Below are 16579 nucleotides of genomic sequence, written 5' to 3'. Positions count from 1 at the left end.
GGTGAATGGTTTGCTCTCACTCCCTCAGCCAGCACAGGAGAGAGATGCATTACTGAAGACTGGAGATTGCAGCTTTCTTTCTTTCTTTCTTTCTTTCTTTCTTTCTTTCTTTCTTTCTTTCTTTCTTTCTTTCTATAATGCATGCTGCTCTGTTGGTAGCAAGGTAGCCGTCCCCATGTTGCTTCCCAAATGTTCCTTCTGCTGTTCCCACCGCAGGCGCCTGGACTGCGTAGGTGTCACAAGCACATGGACTCCTCCACGAGAGGAAGGAATGTTGCTGCAAAGATAAATCCCCCCCCTCTCTCTCCCTCTCCCTCCCTCTCTCTGTCAGCTGCAATGGGTTTTTCTCAAAACCCTTCCCCCGAAAGAAACCCTTTATAGCTTTCTTCCTCAGGATGATGGATGGGGACCAGCATGCTCAATGTACTTGAGAGAGGATGGCTGCCCAGGAGGGCAGTTCCTGTTTGCACTGGTGTGGGCTCACTTGAAACAGTTCAGGCCTTCCTGTGGTTAACCTCTCGCTGGTTAGCAACCATCTTGCAAAGATGCCAGTCATTCCCCCACAGTGCTGCTCTGCAGACCGGGAGGTGCCTTGAAAGGCATCATTGCAACTGCCCAGGTGGGCGGAGGAAGAGTGTGGAGCTGGTGCTTATGCTGGGCCTTAGGCAAAGTGTTGTTCAAGTTAGACAAAATCCTGGAGGCTAAGGCTTCTGTCAGTGGCTGCTGGCCACAACGGCTATGTTCTCTCTCTCTCCACTCTCAGAGGCAACCGGTTGCTGAGAATCATAAGTGGGGAGAGTTGTTGTTGCACTAGGGTCTTGCTTGCATGTGGTTGGCCGCTTTAAGAACAGAGTGCAGAGATGGGTCTTTGTCCTGGTCCGGCAGGGGTCTTCATCTGTTCCTCTCCTCATAATCCTCTATCTCAGTGCCACAGGCCCCACCCAAGCAGCCAGATTTCAGCCAATCAGGAAAACGTCTCGTATGTGCAATGTTCTGTCAACACCTGTCAGCTGCATCCCCCTCTTGAGCCAAAAGTGCTTTCTGCTTACATTGGTTGGGCATCCGGTGCACCTGGCCCAGAAGCCTCCTTGCTGGCAGCCTGGGCAGACATCTGCCTGTCTAGTGGGCTGCCAGCTTTGCCATATCTCCCAGACGCCTCCTCCTCGCCTTCTTGGTTTCAGAAGTAATTTATAGAGCTCTTCCCAGGAACGGTCATTGGGGATCTCACCAGCTACTTAATTGCTGTGGACTCAAAGCCGAGGGAACTGAATTATTGGAAATCCAGCAGGGCCAGGCAGGCAGTGTCTAGGGTCTTACAGAAACTACTCATGCAGCCAGCGTGCTTGTAGGGCTCCTCCTTCCCCCAACTATGCTGGTGGGTTTTTTTTACCTGTGTGTGCATAAGCTCTGCAACTCCATTCAAGAACACGGAAGCTAAAATGCAGCCCTCAAGGTTGCAGCATGGAGGTGGAGCTATACTGGGAGTCAGGGCAGAGCAGGGTGCTGACCCCTCCCCAAGATTGGGATGGTTTTTCATCTTCAGAGCCCATCACTATCTTGTCCTCCCCTCACATGTCAGAGTCCTCAACATCTAGGCACACAGGTTAGAAACTGGGGCGGGGGTGGAAGCCGGCAGCTGGAATATCCATCTGCCTCCAGCTTCTGGACCAAGGCAGGATCTGAGCTGTGAGCTGGTAGTGGTGTTTTTCCCCAGCAGCAAAGGGATTATTTGCCTGAACAGCTGCTCCTGAGCTTGGGAGGGTGGGGGTCTTCCCTCCTGCATCAGCCCAAGCATCTGTTCCTTGCGCTAAGGAGATGAAGTGTCACAGGAGACCCGCCCTTTAGGGCTGCAGAGCCAACTGCCTGACGTTTGCCAAGCAGATCCTGAGCAGAAAACCCTTTTCTCCCCACCCCCTGCCACATCCTTTTGTAAATAAAGGAAATATTATAGGGAAGTTACACTCCTTATTTATCATAACTGTGTTGAGTTTGAACCTGGCCCCTTCAATCTCCTGTCTCAAGCCGATGCCGGGCGGGGGGTGGCGGAGAGCTGTGTGTTCGCCACCCCCACCTATCCCTCCGGCTCAATTATTAGCGGCTTATTACCCAGGCTCATTGCAGGCAATCGGATTGCCTTTTTTTAATTAACAGATTACTGTAACACATTATCCTTAAAAAATGTCTAATCCAAGGAGAATCAAAGATTGGGGCAAGGTTGTGGGAGGGAGGGCAGGTTCTGACCAAGCTTGAGGTTTGGGAGATTGTGATATTTGGCAGTTTTTTGGAGTGTAGAACAGACCTCCAAAGGCCACCCCATTCAGCCACTTCCTGCAAGGTCGGAGCTTCCGGCCAGTCGCCCCAGATGTCTTTAAGCCAGGCTTTTCCCAATCTGGGGCTGATGCAAGTTGTACTCCACAGCATCAGGCAGCTGCCAGGTTGGGAAAGACTTAAGCTAAGGGGCATAGGACTGTTTGTGCCTGTGTAAATCCACCTGCATTGATCCTTCTGTTTCTGCTCTGCTCTTCTGTTTCTGCAGCTCTTCCGGGAAGTGCGAATAATGAAGGTTTTGAATCATCCTAATATAGGTGAGCCCCCTTCCATTCCCCCTTCCCCTCCCTTTTGCCACCGGATTTTGATGTACTTAAACAGTATATTCTGACCTGTAAGGCACTTAATTTCCAAAAGGGTAATTGAGAGAGAGTCCCTGAGGCTTTCCTACCTCTGTGGCAATTCTTCTGAAAGCCTTTAAGTGAGCGGCTGTTGCTGCTTCGTCATGCGGCAGTGAATTCCACACATTAATTACCTCTAATGTTCAGGAGTGCTTCCTCTTTGTCTGCACTGAACGAACTGCCAGGCCGTTTCATCATGCAGGAGAGAGGAAGAGCACTTTCTCTCTGAGCCTTTTGTAATTTTTTGTAGTCTGCCCCGTCTTCCCCGCCCTTAAAAGTCTTCTGTCCTCTTGTCTTGCAGTTAAATTATTTGAAGTAATAGAGACAGAGAAGACACTGTACCTCGTCATGGAGTATGCCAGTGGGGGTGAGTGTTTGATCTGAAGCCTCTTTGAAAGACACGTTGTGGAGAACCTTATTCCGAGAGTCTATGTGGTGTATTTCAATATTATTCGTAGCTTACTTTCCCCCCCCAGATTGTGCTGGACTGCGGCTTCCATCGTCCTCATCCAGTTTAACCCGGTGGAGAGGGATTATGGGAGTTGTAGGTTAACAGCATTTGGGGGCCCAGGTTTAAGAACAATGGCGTATTTGGTTTCAATTGTCAGACTGGGGTGACCAAGGTTCAAATCCTCACTCAGCCAGGAAGCTCATTGGGTGACCAGTCTCTTTCTCACACACACATACTCTCTCTGACCTACCTCATAGGGTTGTCAGGAGGATAGAATGGAGGGGCGTCTCCTGAGCTCTTTAAATGAAGAATAAGATATATCCCTAGATCTGTCACATTCTTCTCCCAGTTCTCCCCTTTCGGCCCAGAGACAGAAGAAGAATCACAGGGTGGGGTCACAGCTAGCTTCACCTTCTCCCTCATCACATAATTTGGGAGGTGAGACATGTATCCTGTGACATACTAGTTATAGAATGGAAGGTGCACTGAGTCAGGTCAGTGACCCATCTTAGCTCAGGACCATCTGCTTAACTGGCAGCGGCTCACCAGGGGGCTTTTCCCCCATAGACAGCAAGGTGTGCACTGATAGTGTTGTATGCCATTTCGTACAGTGTTTGAACAGTAAGTACATGCAGGCAGACCTCATCTTATTGCACTTATTGCAGCTTATTTCAGGCACAGCTACAGGCAGCTTGGCTGCTTCCAGGAGAAGGAAGCCCCCTGCCGCCGTCACCCCTCTCCTGGCCATGGGAGTGGAGCTGGCTAGGGCTGGAGATGGGTTTTCCCCGTCCTGCCACTGCAGTCAGGTGGACCTGGCTTAATAGACTGCAGTATAGTGTAGTCATAAGTTTTGTATGCCTTGGGAAACAAAATTGTGTGGCTCACTTTATTGCGATATTTGCTTCATTACGGCGGTCTGGAACCAAACCCGCAACATCTCCGAGGTGTGCCTGTAAATGTTCTAAATACCACATCCTAGAGGGTTTTTTTGAAAGTGCCTATCTTTAGGTAAGTTTTATCTCACTCCTCTCTTTCTTCCCCCACCCCCTGGTGACTCTTGACAGCGGCTTTGCTGAGTTTAAGGCTTGCCCTTTTTTTTAAAGCAGGCTCTGAATCTCTGGAGGCAATCTTGCCAGTTTTGTGTGAATGTCACGCGGTCTGTCGGAAAACACAAAGGCCTTTAGAAATGCCATTGCCATTACTGGTGGGCCCTAGACAATTGCAGGAGATGGACGGAACGCATCCTACTCACCAGGCAGGCAGTGCCTGGAGACAGCCGTCCGTGGGGCATGGCTCTCTTTCAAGATGAAGCTGTAGTGACTTATGGAAAGACCCATTGTAACATAGGAAGCCGCCTTATACCAGCCTCGACTATGTGGGGCTGTCTAGTCCAATGCAGGGTCCCTGGCAGAGAAAAGGTGTCTATCCCTTTACCTGATACTTTGAACCAGGGATCTACTGCATGCCAAGCCGGTGAATGCTGCTTCCTTCTTTGGAACATAGGCAACTGCCCAATACTATGCCAAGCTATTTGTTCATCCAGCACAGTCAACTGTGGGAGGAATTTCCAGTCACTCTGTCAGCATAATCATGTCAGCTTGCCAGACAGAACCACCTTCCCTCTCCTCCCCGTCCCCCATATGCTGGTCTGGGGTTTCGCCTGACCCCAACCCCGAGCCAATTTCAGGGGTGCATGGGGGAGGAGATGGGGGGAAGCCCCATTGTGCAAACCATTGCTCAGGGTTTCCACTGGGAGAACTCGTTAGGTGAATCTTGCTCTCTGGCAGTGGTTCTCCAATTGTCTCGTGCAGAGAAAGGTCCTTCCCCGTCACCTGCTGCCTTCCTATTTAATTGGAGATAATGAGGGTTGAACCTGCCACTGAGCTCTTGTCCCTTCCTTAGAACACAGCCTTGGCCTGGTATTTATCTGTCTAGCCCAGTACTCTGAACAGCATTTCACTAGGGCGGGCATCCCCAAACTCTGCCCTCAAGCTGTTTTGGGACTACAGTTCCCATCATCCCTGACCACTGGTCCTGTTAGCCAGAGATGATGGGAGTTGTAGTCCCAAAACAGCTGGAGGGCCAAGTTTGGGGGTGCCTGCTCTAGGGTCTGTAACAGAGAAGAAGCTTCCGCATCACTTATCTGATCCTTCAAAAAACACACACAAAAGTGGCAATGACTGGGATTGAATCCAGGGTCTTGTTCATGTCAAGCAACTACTGAGCTATAGTGAGAGAAGTGGCTGAGACTTCTGAAAAGTACAGCTGGACTGGTGTGCTCCTCTCCTCCAGGCCCAAGTGGAATCTGCTCCTGAGTTTTGTTATTCTCGGTGATGGCAAAAAATGGGGGTGGGGAGTAGAGGAGGCACAGGATGGAGGGCAATGTTCTAAGTCCTTTCCTCTGACACCCCCCCCCACAACCTCAGCATCAGACTTTCAGCGGAACTCCCAAGTAACATTATGCTTCCCTCTTGCGCCCCCTGCAGGTGAGGTGTTCGATTATTTAGTAGCCCATGGAAGAATGAAAGAGAAAGAAGCACGGGCAAAATTCCGACAGGTTGGTGCTGCACCCTTCTTGAAGTGCGGGAAGCAAACAGTGTTTATAGGGCCACAGCAGCTGCCCAGCAAATATGAAAGTGGGGCTTGATGCTTTCTGTGGTGAAGATCCATGTAATTCCACCCCCCGCCCCGTTCCCCCAAGCAGTTCTATTATTCACACACAGCCCACAGGCATATGGGGATACATTGCAGAAAATCGATTCCTACACTTCTGGGGACTGTGATTAAAGGGCAATGCATCTAGATTGCGTGTGTTATGAAGCAACACAAACCTCCCCCCTGACCTCTCTGTCCTCTTGTCTTCCAGATAGTTTCTGCTGTGCAGTACTGTCACCAAAAATTCATTGTACATAGAGACTTGAAGGTGTGTATAAATGCTGAAAATGCTCCTGTAAAGCTCTGTGTTTACCCTGTGCAAATGCTGGATTTCCTGTTGGAAGTAAAACGTGGTGTTGTTGGCCCGTTGGCTTCCCCAGCCTGACTTGCCTTTCGCCTCCCTTTACAGGCAGAGAACCTGCTCTTAGATGCCGACATGAACATTAAAATTGCAGACTTCGGTTTCAGCAACGAGTTCACGTTTGGCAACAAGCTTGACACCTTCTGCGGGAGCCCCCCGTACGCCGCCCCTGAGCTTTTCCAGGGCAAGAAGTACGACGGCCCCGAGGTGGATGTCTGGAGCCTAGGGGTTATCCTTTACACACTGGTCAGCGGCTCCCTGCCCTTCGATGGGCAGAACCTCAAGGTAAGGGAGTTGTGGAGGGCGAGGAGAATGGCTTACAGCTTCAAGGGGTTGGCAGCACAATTGCGACTTGAGGCTGGCTATCCCAGTATTGAGGGAACAACCTCTGTGGATTCCCAGCTGTGTCAGTCAGACTGAGCTGTGGAGGAAGTTGCCTCGGCAATGGACCAGAGCCACCCAAAGGCTTCAGGGCCTTCCAGTATCTCCACTCCCTTCTGTGCATGTGTGTGTTAGGATCAGGGCATCTTCCCTTAGAATAGGTATAGGGAGCCTTTTGCTCTCCAGATGTTGCTAAGCTATCTCTCTTTGTCACTGGCCATGCTTGCTGTAGCCAGTGCGAATCGTTCTGCAACATCTGGAGGGTCAAAGGCTCCCCTGCACCTGCAGTTGAGTTACGTGCGGAATTGCTGCTCATTCCCTCCCCTTTCCCTCTGCAGGAGCTGCGAGAACGGGTCTTGAGGGGGAAGTACCGGATCCCCTTCTACATGTCCACGGACTGTGAGAACCTGCTGAAAAAATTCCTCATCCTCAACCCTAGCAAGAGAGGCACTTTAGAGGTGAGGAGACAGGACCGGGGACCAGGTGGGCTGGGCAGGAGGGAAGCCGGCATCCGCTTGTGGAATCCTACACCACACCACTCATCATTTTGGAGTTCCTGCTGTTGTGCCATCTAGTCATAGGAAGGTGCCTTCTTCCAAAGCAGACCATTGAGCTGTCAAGTTCAGTATTGTCTCTGCAGACTGGCAGAACCTCTCCCAAGGTTTCAGACTAGGAGTCTTTCCCAGTTCTGTCCAGAGTTGCCAGGGATGAAACCTGAGACCCAGTTTGTTCTCACTGGTGAAGTGGTAGCAGTTTTCCATACAGGGTAAGACAGATCCCTGGGCAGCTCCCGGTGGACTCTGCTGACTGAGCTATGGAAGATGCTGCCTCAGCAAAGGGCCACATGCTGCTGGGCAGCTGCTGGGCAAGAGATGTTACAAGGGATCCATCCCTAGAGTTTGAGGGTGATGGGAGATCCAAGATGGTGCAGTTGTGGGCTTCTGAGGGCTCCCTCTCCCAAGTGAGGTGATTTGTGAGCCATCTGAATCAGTCCTCCTGGGGCGACACTGGGGTGTGGATGCCAGGGACATGAGAGGACTCACTGAATGCAAAACATGTGCTGTCATTGCCTTAAATCAGTAGTTTTAGCTAGACTCCCCTCAGTTTGGAACCCATTCCCTCCTGCCCTGCCTCCCCTCCCCACCCCACCCCCAAAAATAAAAAAAATTCTGAGAAGTATGTGAAGACTTCCTTCTTTGGATGCCTTTAAGAGATTCCCTCCCTTTCTCTCTCTGATGAGATCCTTTCCCAAACACTTCTGCTTCATTCACCCGTTAATGCTTTTCAGTTTGCGCTCTTGGAAACAAAGATAACAATACCACTTTCGGTGTATACAGAAAACGTAATGTGTGAATGTACCCTTTGACAGTATTTGGTTAAGCAAGTGTATTTTGGGCAGTTGCTTAACCAACTCTGCATCCAGGTTTTGCCCTTGGTTTTTAAGTCTTAGAATTGTGCCAGCGCTGTCTCAGTTTTTAGAAGGCGTATCCAAGTCCATGCTGGTAGGAAAGCCCTATCCTTGCAAGCAGTGCGCGGTCTTGTTTGTTTTTAGTTTTATTTTCCAAAAGGCGGTTTTCCTTGCCTCCAGTGCTAGCGTGAAGAGGGCCTGGTTCATTTCCCAGCGGTTGGCTCCTGCCTTTGTCTGGCTGGGCTGCAGTGCCCCCTGCCATCCGAAACTGCCTTTCTGCGTAGGCAAGTAATTAAGAAGCCCCGCCAGCCATTCTCTTGAATAGGAGAGGGAAGTTCCTTGCTGTCTGGTGCTGGAATGCCATGGCCCCTGCTGCTCTCTGCCTGCAAGCAACAATTTTAACTGTGGGCTTCAGGGATGCAGAAGGGGAAGTGCAGGGAAGAGTGCATTAAGGGGGGCAGTTGGGTTTGTGCTCGGGTGTGGGCGGAGACAAGGCAACACACACACACACGCATGAATACACACACACACACACACACACACACACACACCCCGTTCTCTGTGATACACAGAGGGAGGGTGCTGTGTTGATTTCATGCCAGAGGCAAGGAGAAGGTCTTGGCAGATCACTGCAGCAGCAAGCTGGGGTTTCCAGTCAATGCTGCAAATTGCATGGTTTTTCTTCCTGGTTTGGTTTGGGCATAGCAGGTGTAGAGAACCTCTGGGCCCCAAGATGTTACAGAACTACAACTCCCACCCAGCCCCAGCAAACCTGGCCAGTGAATGAGGGTGATGGGAGTTGTAGTTCAGCGACATATGGAGAGCCAAAGCTTGCCTACACCTTGTTTATAGAATAAAATAACTTCATTCATTATAAAAATCTCTATCCCCACCCCACCCCCAAATAAGAGTGACTTGCAACAATATATATGTACAATGGGCAATATTCATTGTCAAGCAGAGAAAGGAAGACTGATATTAGGCAGACACCTTTGCTGTATATATATTTAGTTGCCTGCTGAAACCTTTTTTTTTTTTTTTTTAGCAATCCTAACCAGACATCTAATTTAGTTACCTATATTCATAAAAGCCTATCTGATTTTTATTTGTATTTTAATTATAATTATTTCCTGCTTACATGTTTTCATAGATTTTTTTTTGGATTTTAGTTATTTGCAGTTTTATTATGTACACTAGCTGGGAGAGCTCGCTGATTATGCCATGGTCTTTCACGAATTAACCATGGGCTTGGGTGGCGACATGGATTGCATTACCCAGACTTGCGGAGAGAGGGAGAGGTGGGCCAGATCTCCTCACAGTTGGGAGCTTGCTGTGAACATTGGGGAGAGAGGTGTGTGCAGAGCCTGCGTTTTGCACAAGTGGTTCCAGTTTTCCAATAGAAAAAACTTCCAGCTACGCAACTGGGACCATCCTCACTAAAACATTAAAAAGGAAGAAAGCACTCCTCTGTGCTATTGTCACCGCCACCCCCCGCATACTGAGCCAACGTTTCCCCTTCCCCTCTCCATAGCAAATCATGAAAGACCGCTGGATGAATGTGGGTCACGAGGACGATGAACTGAAGCCTTACGTGGAGCCTCTGCCCGACTACAAGGATCCCCGGCGGACAGGTGTGTCACTGAGGCGGGGCGGGTGATTGGGTGGCCCTGCACAGGATCTTTCCGGGCAAGCGCTTGGCTATCGTTTCCCTGCAGGGCGTACCCACAGATTTCCCTTCCTCCCTCCATGCATCTTTTAAACACAGTTTTATTTATTTATTCACCCTTCAAGGCGCTCTGACCGTCTCTCTCCTTTCCCTGTGTGTGCGTGCTCCCTTCCGTTGTCCTGCAGAGCTCATGATCTCCATGGGATATACCCGGGAGGAAATCCAGGACTCCTTAGTCAGCCAGAAGTATAACGAAGTCATGGCTACATATCTGCTGCTAGGATACAAAAATTCAGAGGTGAGTTCCTTGTCCGTTTGTGTGCGTGTGTGGCTTCCGTTTGAGGGACTGAGCTGCAAACATCTGGGTGTTCGCATGTTTTCAGCGGTAGCACTTCCCCATTGAAGCTCCATCAGTGGAAACACACTGGCGTGAAACTCCCAAGTGCAAAAGCACAATTCTGAATCTTTCCCTTTGGGTGTCTGCGGCAGAGGTTGGTGACCCCTGGGACCGGCAGGGCGGAAGGTAGAGAGGTCAACAGGAGGTGGAGGTGGAGGTGGAGGTGGAGTCAGTGACTGGCGGAGCCGTCAAATTCTACTTTGGTCATCCTCCTCCTCCTCCCTGCCGAGTCCCACAAGGACAGCATCGAGACCAAGGAGGAAGAAGTCAGCAGGCAGGGACCCCACCTGGACTGGTTGTAGGTAGGAAGGCAGCCAAGAGCAGGCTGGCTGTGGGCAGGCTGAGGTTGGTGGGTGGTGCCCCAGTCGCCCTGATAAACCAGCCTCTACTAGACACCTGCCTTCCCTGTTGATTGCTTAGAATCATAGAATTGTAGCACTGGAAGGGGCCCTGAGAGTCATCTAAACCAACCCCCTGCCCACAGCCATCCCTGGATGGGCTCAAACCACCAACCTTCTGGTTAACAGCCAAAAGCCCTGACCCATTGTACCACGAAGAGACTTGTTGGAGTTTATGGCACCCTTGTTTGTTGAGGTGTGCAGACTTTCAGTGGCTTTGCATCTGAAACCTATATTGTAGCGCTGTTTGTGGTACCCGTTGAACAGAATTTAAGAGCAAGCTTAATACTACTGGAGACCACCTGAAATTAAATATATTGTCATGAGCACACCGGATTGGGGGAATCTCTGGCCCTCCAGAGGTTGCAGAACTACAAATTGCCTCAGCACCAGCGAGCATGGCCAATGGCTAGGGCTGACAAGAATTGTAGTTCAGCAACCTCTGGAGGGCCGGAGGTTCCCCACACCTGATGCAGAATGAACTCCACTATTTCAGTCTGCAGTTGGGTGATACCTTTTTTCAAATGCCCCTTAAATTTTTGCTTGCAGTGATCTTTGGTTTTTTTTTAAAAAAAAATGTATCACAAAGTGAGCAGGTTAGGATCTTTCTCCTAGGAATATATATATATATATATATATATATATATATATATATATATATATGCAGGTTTTGGTGTCCTCGGGTGTCTTCCCGTGTAAAAGTTGGGGTGTCTAGGCGACGTTTCGACGAGGTCTCACTCGTCATCTTCAGGCTGGTGCTTTTGGCTTCTTGTTACTGGAACAGAGCAGGATCTCAGTGTTTGAGTTCCTATAAATACTGTAGAGGGGGTGTGGTGTATAGCCTCCAATGTTCTGGGCAGAGAGGAAGTTCCCAGGCTAGTGTGCCTTTTCTTCTTTTGTTCCTTAATTACTTGAGAGATATCTTGAGTGATTTCTTGAGTGATATCCTGAGTACCACTTAGGTGGGTCATTAGGTGTGGATTAGTTGTTAAAGTCTTTGTGTCTTGACCTCTTGAACTTTGTGAAGAGTTTTCCTGAGAAGATGGCTGTACTGTACTTAGTTGTGCTCTGGCTTGGCTTCGTGTATAGGGGCGAGCTGTGGTTTTGTGGCTTGTGTCAGCCAGATCTGTGTAGGGATTGCAGGGGGGTGCAGCATCCGGAGGTGCCACCATGGATTGGCTACTGGATGGTGTCTGTAATTCATCTGTGGAGAGGGTCTGGGTTTGGGTCTGGTGTGGTTGATTGGTGTTGGCGTTCTGTGTGCCTCTGGATCTGGTGTCAGTTTTTGTGGGGAGGGCTAATTTCCAGATGTCTGGCAAGCGGGATGTGTCGTCACGCTTGTTCATGTTGTGAGGGTGTTTCTCTATCTCGATGGCTTCCATGATTATTCTCTTGTGGTGATGTTCCGTGTTAAAGAGCAATTTGGAATCTGCAAAATTAATTTCGTGTCCTGTTTCTTTCATGTGTTGGAAAAGAGAGGAAGTTTTTTCTTCTTTTTTGACGGCATTCTTGTGTTCTGCGATACGTGCATTTATTCGTCTGTTTGTTTGTCCAATGTACGTGGCTGGGCAGACTTTGCAGGGTATTTCATAGATCCCTTGGTTTTCCAACTGGATTTTATCCTTGGGGTTTCTGAGGATATTGGCTATTTTTTGGTTGGTGCAAAAGGCTGTTTTGATATTGTGTTTATGGAGGATTTTGCTAATTTTATCTGTAGTGCCCTTGATATAAGGGAGGAGGGCCATGCCATTGTTTTCTTCTGTGTCTTGGTTTTTGGGGGGTGTTTCCTTTTGGATTAGCTTCGTAATCCTGTTTTGCTGGTATCCATTGGCAATTAACACGTTTGAGAGATTCTGTAACTCAGTTGTCAAGTGGTCTTTGTCAGCCAGGCGTTTGGTTCTGGAGATGAGAGTCTTGGCTACGGAGTTTATTTGTGCAGGGTGGTGGTGTGATTGTGCATGTAAGTAGCGGTTGGTGTGTGTTTTTTTCCGGTAGATAGTGTGTCCTAGGGAGCCATCAGGTTTTTTGTAGATTAGGACGTCAAGGAAGGGAAGTTGGTTGTTGGCTTCTATTTCCATAGTGAATTGTATTTTGGGGTGTAAGTTGTTGAGATGTGTGAGGAAGCTATCCAGTTTTTCTTTCCCGTGTGGCCAAATTACAAAGGTGTCGTCAACATATCTGAGCCAAAGTTTGGGTTTGTGTTCTGACTTGTCTAAAGCATTGGTTTCAAAGTGTTCCATGTACAGGTTTGCGATGACCGGTGAGAGGGGTGATCCCATAGGTGCTCCTTCTATCTGTTTGTATCTTTGTCCATTGTGGATGAAGTACGTGTTGGTTAGGCAGTGGTTGGTCAGGTCCAAGATGTATTCGGGGGGATTGTATTTGTTTTGAATAGCTGTCAAGGCTTCATTAATGGGCACTTGTGTGAAGAGAGATACAACATCGAAGCTCACAAGTAGGTCATTAGGATGTAGGTTTTGCTTCTTTATTGTTTCTATGAACTGGAAGGAGTTTGGTACGTGTGAAGAGATGGATTCTGCATAGGGCAGAATCTGCACCGGTCATCGCAAACCTGTACATGGAACACTTTGAAACCAATGCTTTAGACAAGTCAGAACACAAACCCAAACTTTGGCTCAGATATGTTGACGACACCTTTGTAATTTGGCCACACGGGAAAGAAAAACTGGATAGCTTCCTCACACATCTCAACAACTTACACCCCAAAATACAGTTCACTATGGAAATAGAAGCCAACAACCAACTTCCCTTCCTTGACGTCCTAATCTACAAAAAACCTGATGGCTCCCTAGGACACACTATCTACCGGAAAAAAACACACACCAACCGCTACTTACATGCACAATCACACCACCACCCTGCACAAATAAACTCCGTAGCCAAGACTCTCATCTCCAGAACCAAACGCCTGGCTGACAAAGACCACTTGACAACTGAGTTACAGAATCTCTCAAACGTGTTAATTGCCAATGGATACCAGCAAAACAGGATTACGAAGCTAATCCAAAAGGAAACACCCCCCAAAAACCAAGACACAGAAGAAAACAATGGCATGGCCCTCCTCCCTTATATCAAGGGCACTACAGATAAAATTAGCAAAATCCTCCATAAACACAATATCAAAACAGCCTTTTGCACCAACCAAAAAATAGCCAATATCCTCAGAAACCCCAAGGATAAAATCCAGTTGGAAAACCAAGGGATCTATGAAATACCCTGCAAAGTCTGCCCAGCCACGTACATTGGACAAACAAACAGACGAATAAATGCACGTATCGCAGAACACAAGAATGCCGTCAAAAAAGAAGAAAAAACTTCCTCTCTTTTCCAACACATGAAAGAAACAGGACACGAAATTAATTTTGCAGATTCCAAATTGCTCTTTAACACGGAACATCACCACAAGAGAATAATCATGGAAGCCATCGAGATAGAGAAACACCCTCACAACATGAACAAGCGTGACGACACATCCCGCTTGCCAGACATCTGGAAATTAGCCCTCCCCACAAAAACTGACACCAGATCCAGAGGCACACAGAACGCCAACACCAATCAACCACACCAGACCCAAACCCAGACCCTCTCCACAGATGAATTACAGACACCATCCAGTAGCCAATCCATGGTGGCACCTCCGGATGCTGCACCCCCCTGCAATCCCTACACAGATCTGGCTGACACAAGCCACAAAACCACAGCTCGCCCCTATACACGAAGCCAAGCCAGAGCACAACTAAGTACAGTACAGCCATCTTCTCAGGAAAACTATTCACAAAGTTCAAGAGGTCAAGACACAAAGACTTTAACAACTAATCCACACCTAATGACCCACCTAAGTGGTACTCAGGATATCACTCAAGAAATCACTCAAGATATCTCTCAAGTAATTAAGGAACAAAAGAAGAAAAGGCACACTAGCCTGGGAACTTCCTCTCTGCCCAGAACATTGGAGGCTATACACCACACCCCCTCTACAGTATTTATAGGAACTCAAACACTGAGATCCTGCTCTGTTCCAGTAACAAGAAGCCAAAAGCACCAGCCTGAAGATGACGAGTGAGACCTCGTCGAAACGTCGCCTAGACACCCCAACTTTTACACGGGAAGACACCCGAGGACACCAAAACCTGCATATATATATATATATATATATATATATATATATATATATACACACACACACATACACACACACACACACACACACACACACACACACACACACACAGAGGAGCCTTCTCCTAGGAATATATATATATACACACACACACACACGCACAGAGGAGCCTCCAAAATACGTATCTCTTCCTTGAGCTGAAATGGTATAATCTGTTCTGCCACATTCGTTTGGCTGTTGAGCAGGGCAGGGGGGTGGGCAGGCTGCAGTTTGGCTAGGGGAGGGGCTGCGCTTTGTATCTCAGAATGTTCACAAGCACACCCCAATTTTTATTTTCACCCTCCAGCAGCAACTATTAAGAACTCCTATTCTCCTCTTCCTCAGCCAAGAGTAGAGATCATATAAATAATGTGTGTATGTTCTTCATCTCTGATATAAATAAATGATTACATGAATGGAATGCCTGGGTCAGAGCTTCACCCACTGAGTGAGCCTCTTCTCCCCCCGCCCTCGTGCTCCTGCCTGATCTCTTCCAGCTTGACAACGATAGCATTACCCTGAAGCCACGGACCCAACCCGAACTTGCCAACAGCACCGCCCCCTCCCCGTCGCACAAGGTACAGCGCAGTGTATCAGCCAACCCCAAGCAACGCCGCTTAAGCGACCAGGGTGAGTCATGCCACCACTACCACCACATTTCTTGCTCGGGGGGACCACAGTGAGGGTTCCCTGCCATTACAGTGGAACCTCGGTTTTTAAACGTAATCGGTTCCGGAAGAACATTTGAATTCCGAAACGTTCGCAAACTCAAAACAGAAGCCTCAAAACGGAAAAATCAATACGGAAGCCGCCTCAGAAGTTCATCTTCTGAGGCATGTTCGAATACGGAAGCAGCTACTTCCGGGTTTTCGGTGTTCGAGTTTCGAAATGTTCGTCAACAGAGATGTTCAAAACCTGACGTTCCACTGTATTACAATTATTACTACTGCTACTTCTACTACTCCTGTTACTACTCTGCTCATCTGACTGCCTATTCAACAAGGAGGCATAATTTTTTTTATGTGAGATGGGGAAAGTGCATCCGTACGGGCTATTTTACAACATTCGCCAGGCACTGCGGGGACTAAGATTCTGAGATCCAGCAAGGAGAACTGGAAAACTAAACTGGGATGTTTGTGTGTGTGTTTTTAATTACACGGTTATATTTTCCCTTCTGCTTTATGTAGCTCATGACTGCAGCCATGCAGGTTATTTAAAACTCCGGACGGTTTTTAATCTCCTTCTCCCCGCATTGGGGTGCAGGGAATTTTCCAGTTGCTCATTGACTCCTTAGAAGAGAGAGTCCGTCCTTCCTTCCTTCCTTCCTTCCTTCCTTCCTTCCTTCCTTCCTCCCACACCTGTGAAACAGGGTCCTGCCCAGAAAGCACAAGCTTCCCCTTGCTGGGTATCCCTTCCCCAAACCAGACCTCGCCACGCTGACTCTTCTTCTCTCTTCCCCCACTCCCTGGCCCTCTCTTCTTCCCACCACAGTACCCACCATCCCAACATCCTCCTCGTACTCCAAGAAAACACAGGCAGCCAACGCAGAGAACAAGCGGCCTGAAGAGGAGCGGGAGGCTGGGCGCAACAAGGCCAGCAGCACGGTGAAAGTGCCTGCCAGCCCCCTGCCCAGCCTTGAGAGGAAGAAGAGCACCCCCACACCTTCCACAGTTAGTCCTTTCATGCTCTGGGGCGGGTGGGGAGGGACTCTTGTCTTGTTGTGGCCTCTTCATGTTTATGACGCAGGGAGCTGCGCTTCCAGGTCAGAGGGTTGCTGCAGCAGGGGGGGAACGTGCCATTACAGCACACGAGGAGCTGCTTCCCAGGAGCTGGACCTCAAATGAATCCTGCCTCTGAACACAGAGGTTCTGTTCAGCTGTCAGCGGGGGTGAAGGGAACCAGGGCATGCTTCTGAGAGTTTAAAGGAGGAGTTTGAGGACTGGAAGACCACAAAAAAGAGGGGGTGCAGAATTAAAGTTTGGGGAAAGTACAGCATCTCCGGGCAGAACTGGG

At 48.8% G+C, this 16579-nt stretch overlaps 1 protein-coding gene across 14 annotated transcripts in view; it reads left to right on the top strand.

Annotated features, from left to right (window-relative positions):
• MARK2 (microtubule affinity regulating kinase 2) overlaps positions 1-16579 on the top strand; it is a 109859-nt gene that overhangs the window by 78454 nt on the left and 14826 nt on the right. For 8 of the 14 annotated variants that reach the window (XM_081842920.1, XM_081842910.1, XM_081842922.1 and 5 more), the window contains exons 4-13: positions 2537-2585; positions 2971-3036; positions 5607-5677; positions 5987-6043; positions 6185-6421; positions 6856-6975; positions 9457-9556; positions 9717-9889; positions 15064-15196; positions 16058-16236. In XM_081842920.1, coding sequence (XP_081699046.1) covers positions 2537-2585; positions 2971-3036; positions 5607-5677; positions 5987-6043; positions 6185-6421; positions 6856-6975; positions 9457-9556; positions 9717-9889; positions 15064-15196; positions 16058-16236 — 1185 coding nt within the window. The remainder of the gene's footprint in view (positions 1-2536; positions 2586-2970; positions 3037-5606; positions 5678-5986; positions 6044-6184; positions 6422-6855; positions 6976-9456; positions 9557-9716; positions 9890-15063; positions 15197-16057; positions 16237-16579) is intronic. The other 6 variants (XM_081842923.1, XM_081842921.1, XM_081842914.1 and 3 more) reach the window with 1 other exon arrangement.

Source organism: Podarcis erhardii, assembly GCF_964252035.2.
Source record: "Podarcis erhardii genome assembly, chromosome: 15".
Taxonomy (NCBI): Eukaryota; Metazoa; Chordata; class Lepidosauria; order Squamata; family Lacertidae; genus Podarcis; species Podarcis erhardii.
Note: the sequence above shows the minus strand (reverse complement) of the source record. Positions and strands in the feature narration are given on the sequence as shown.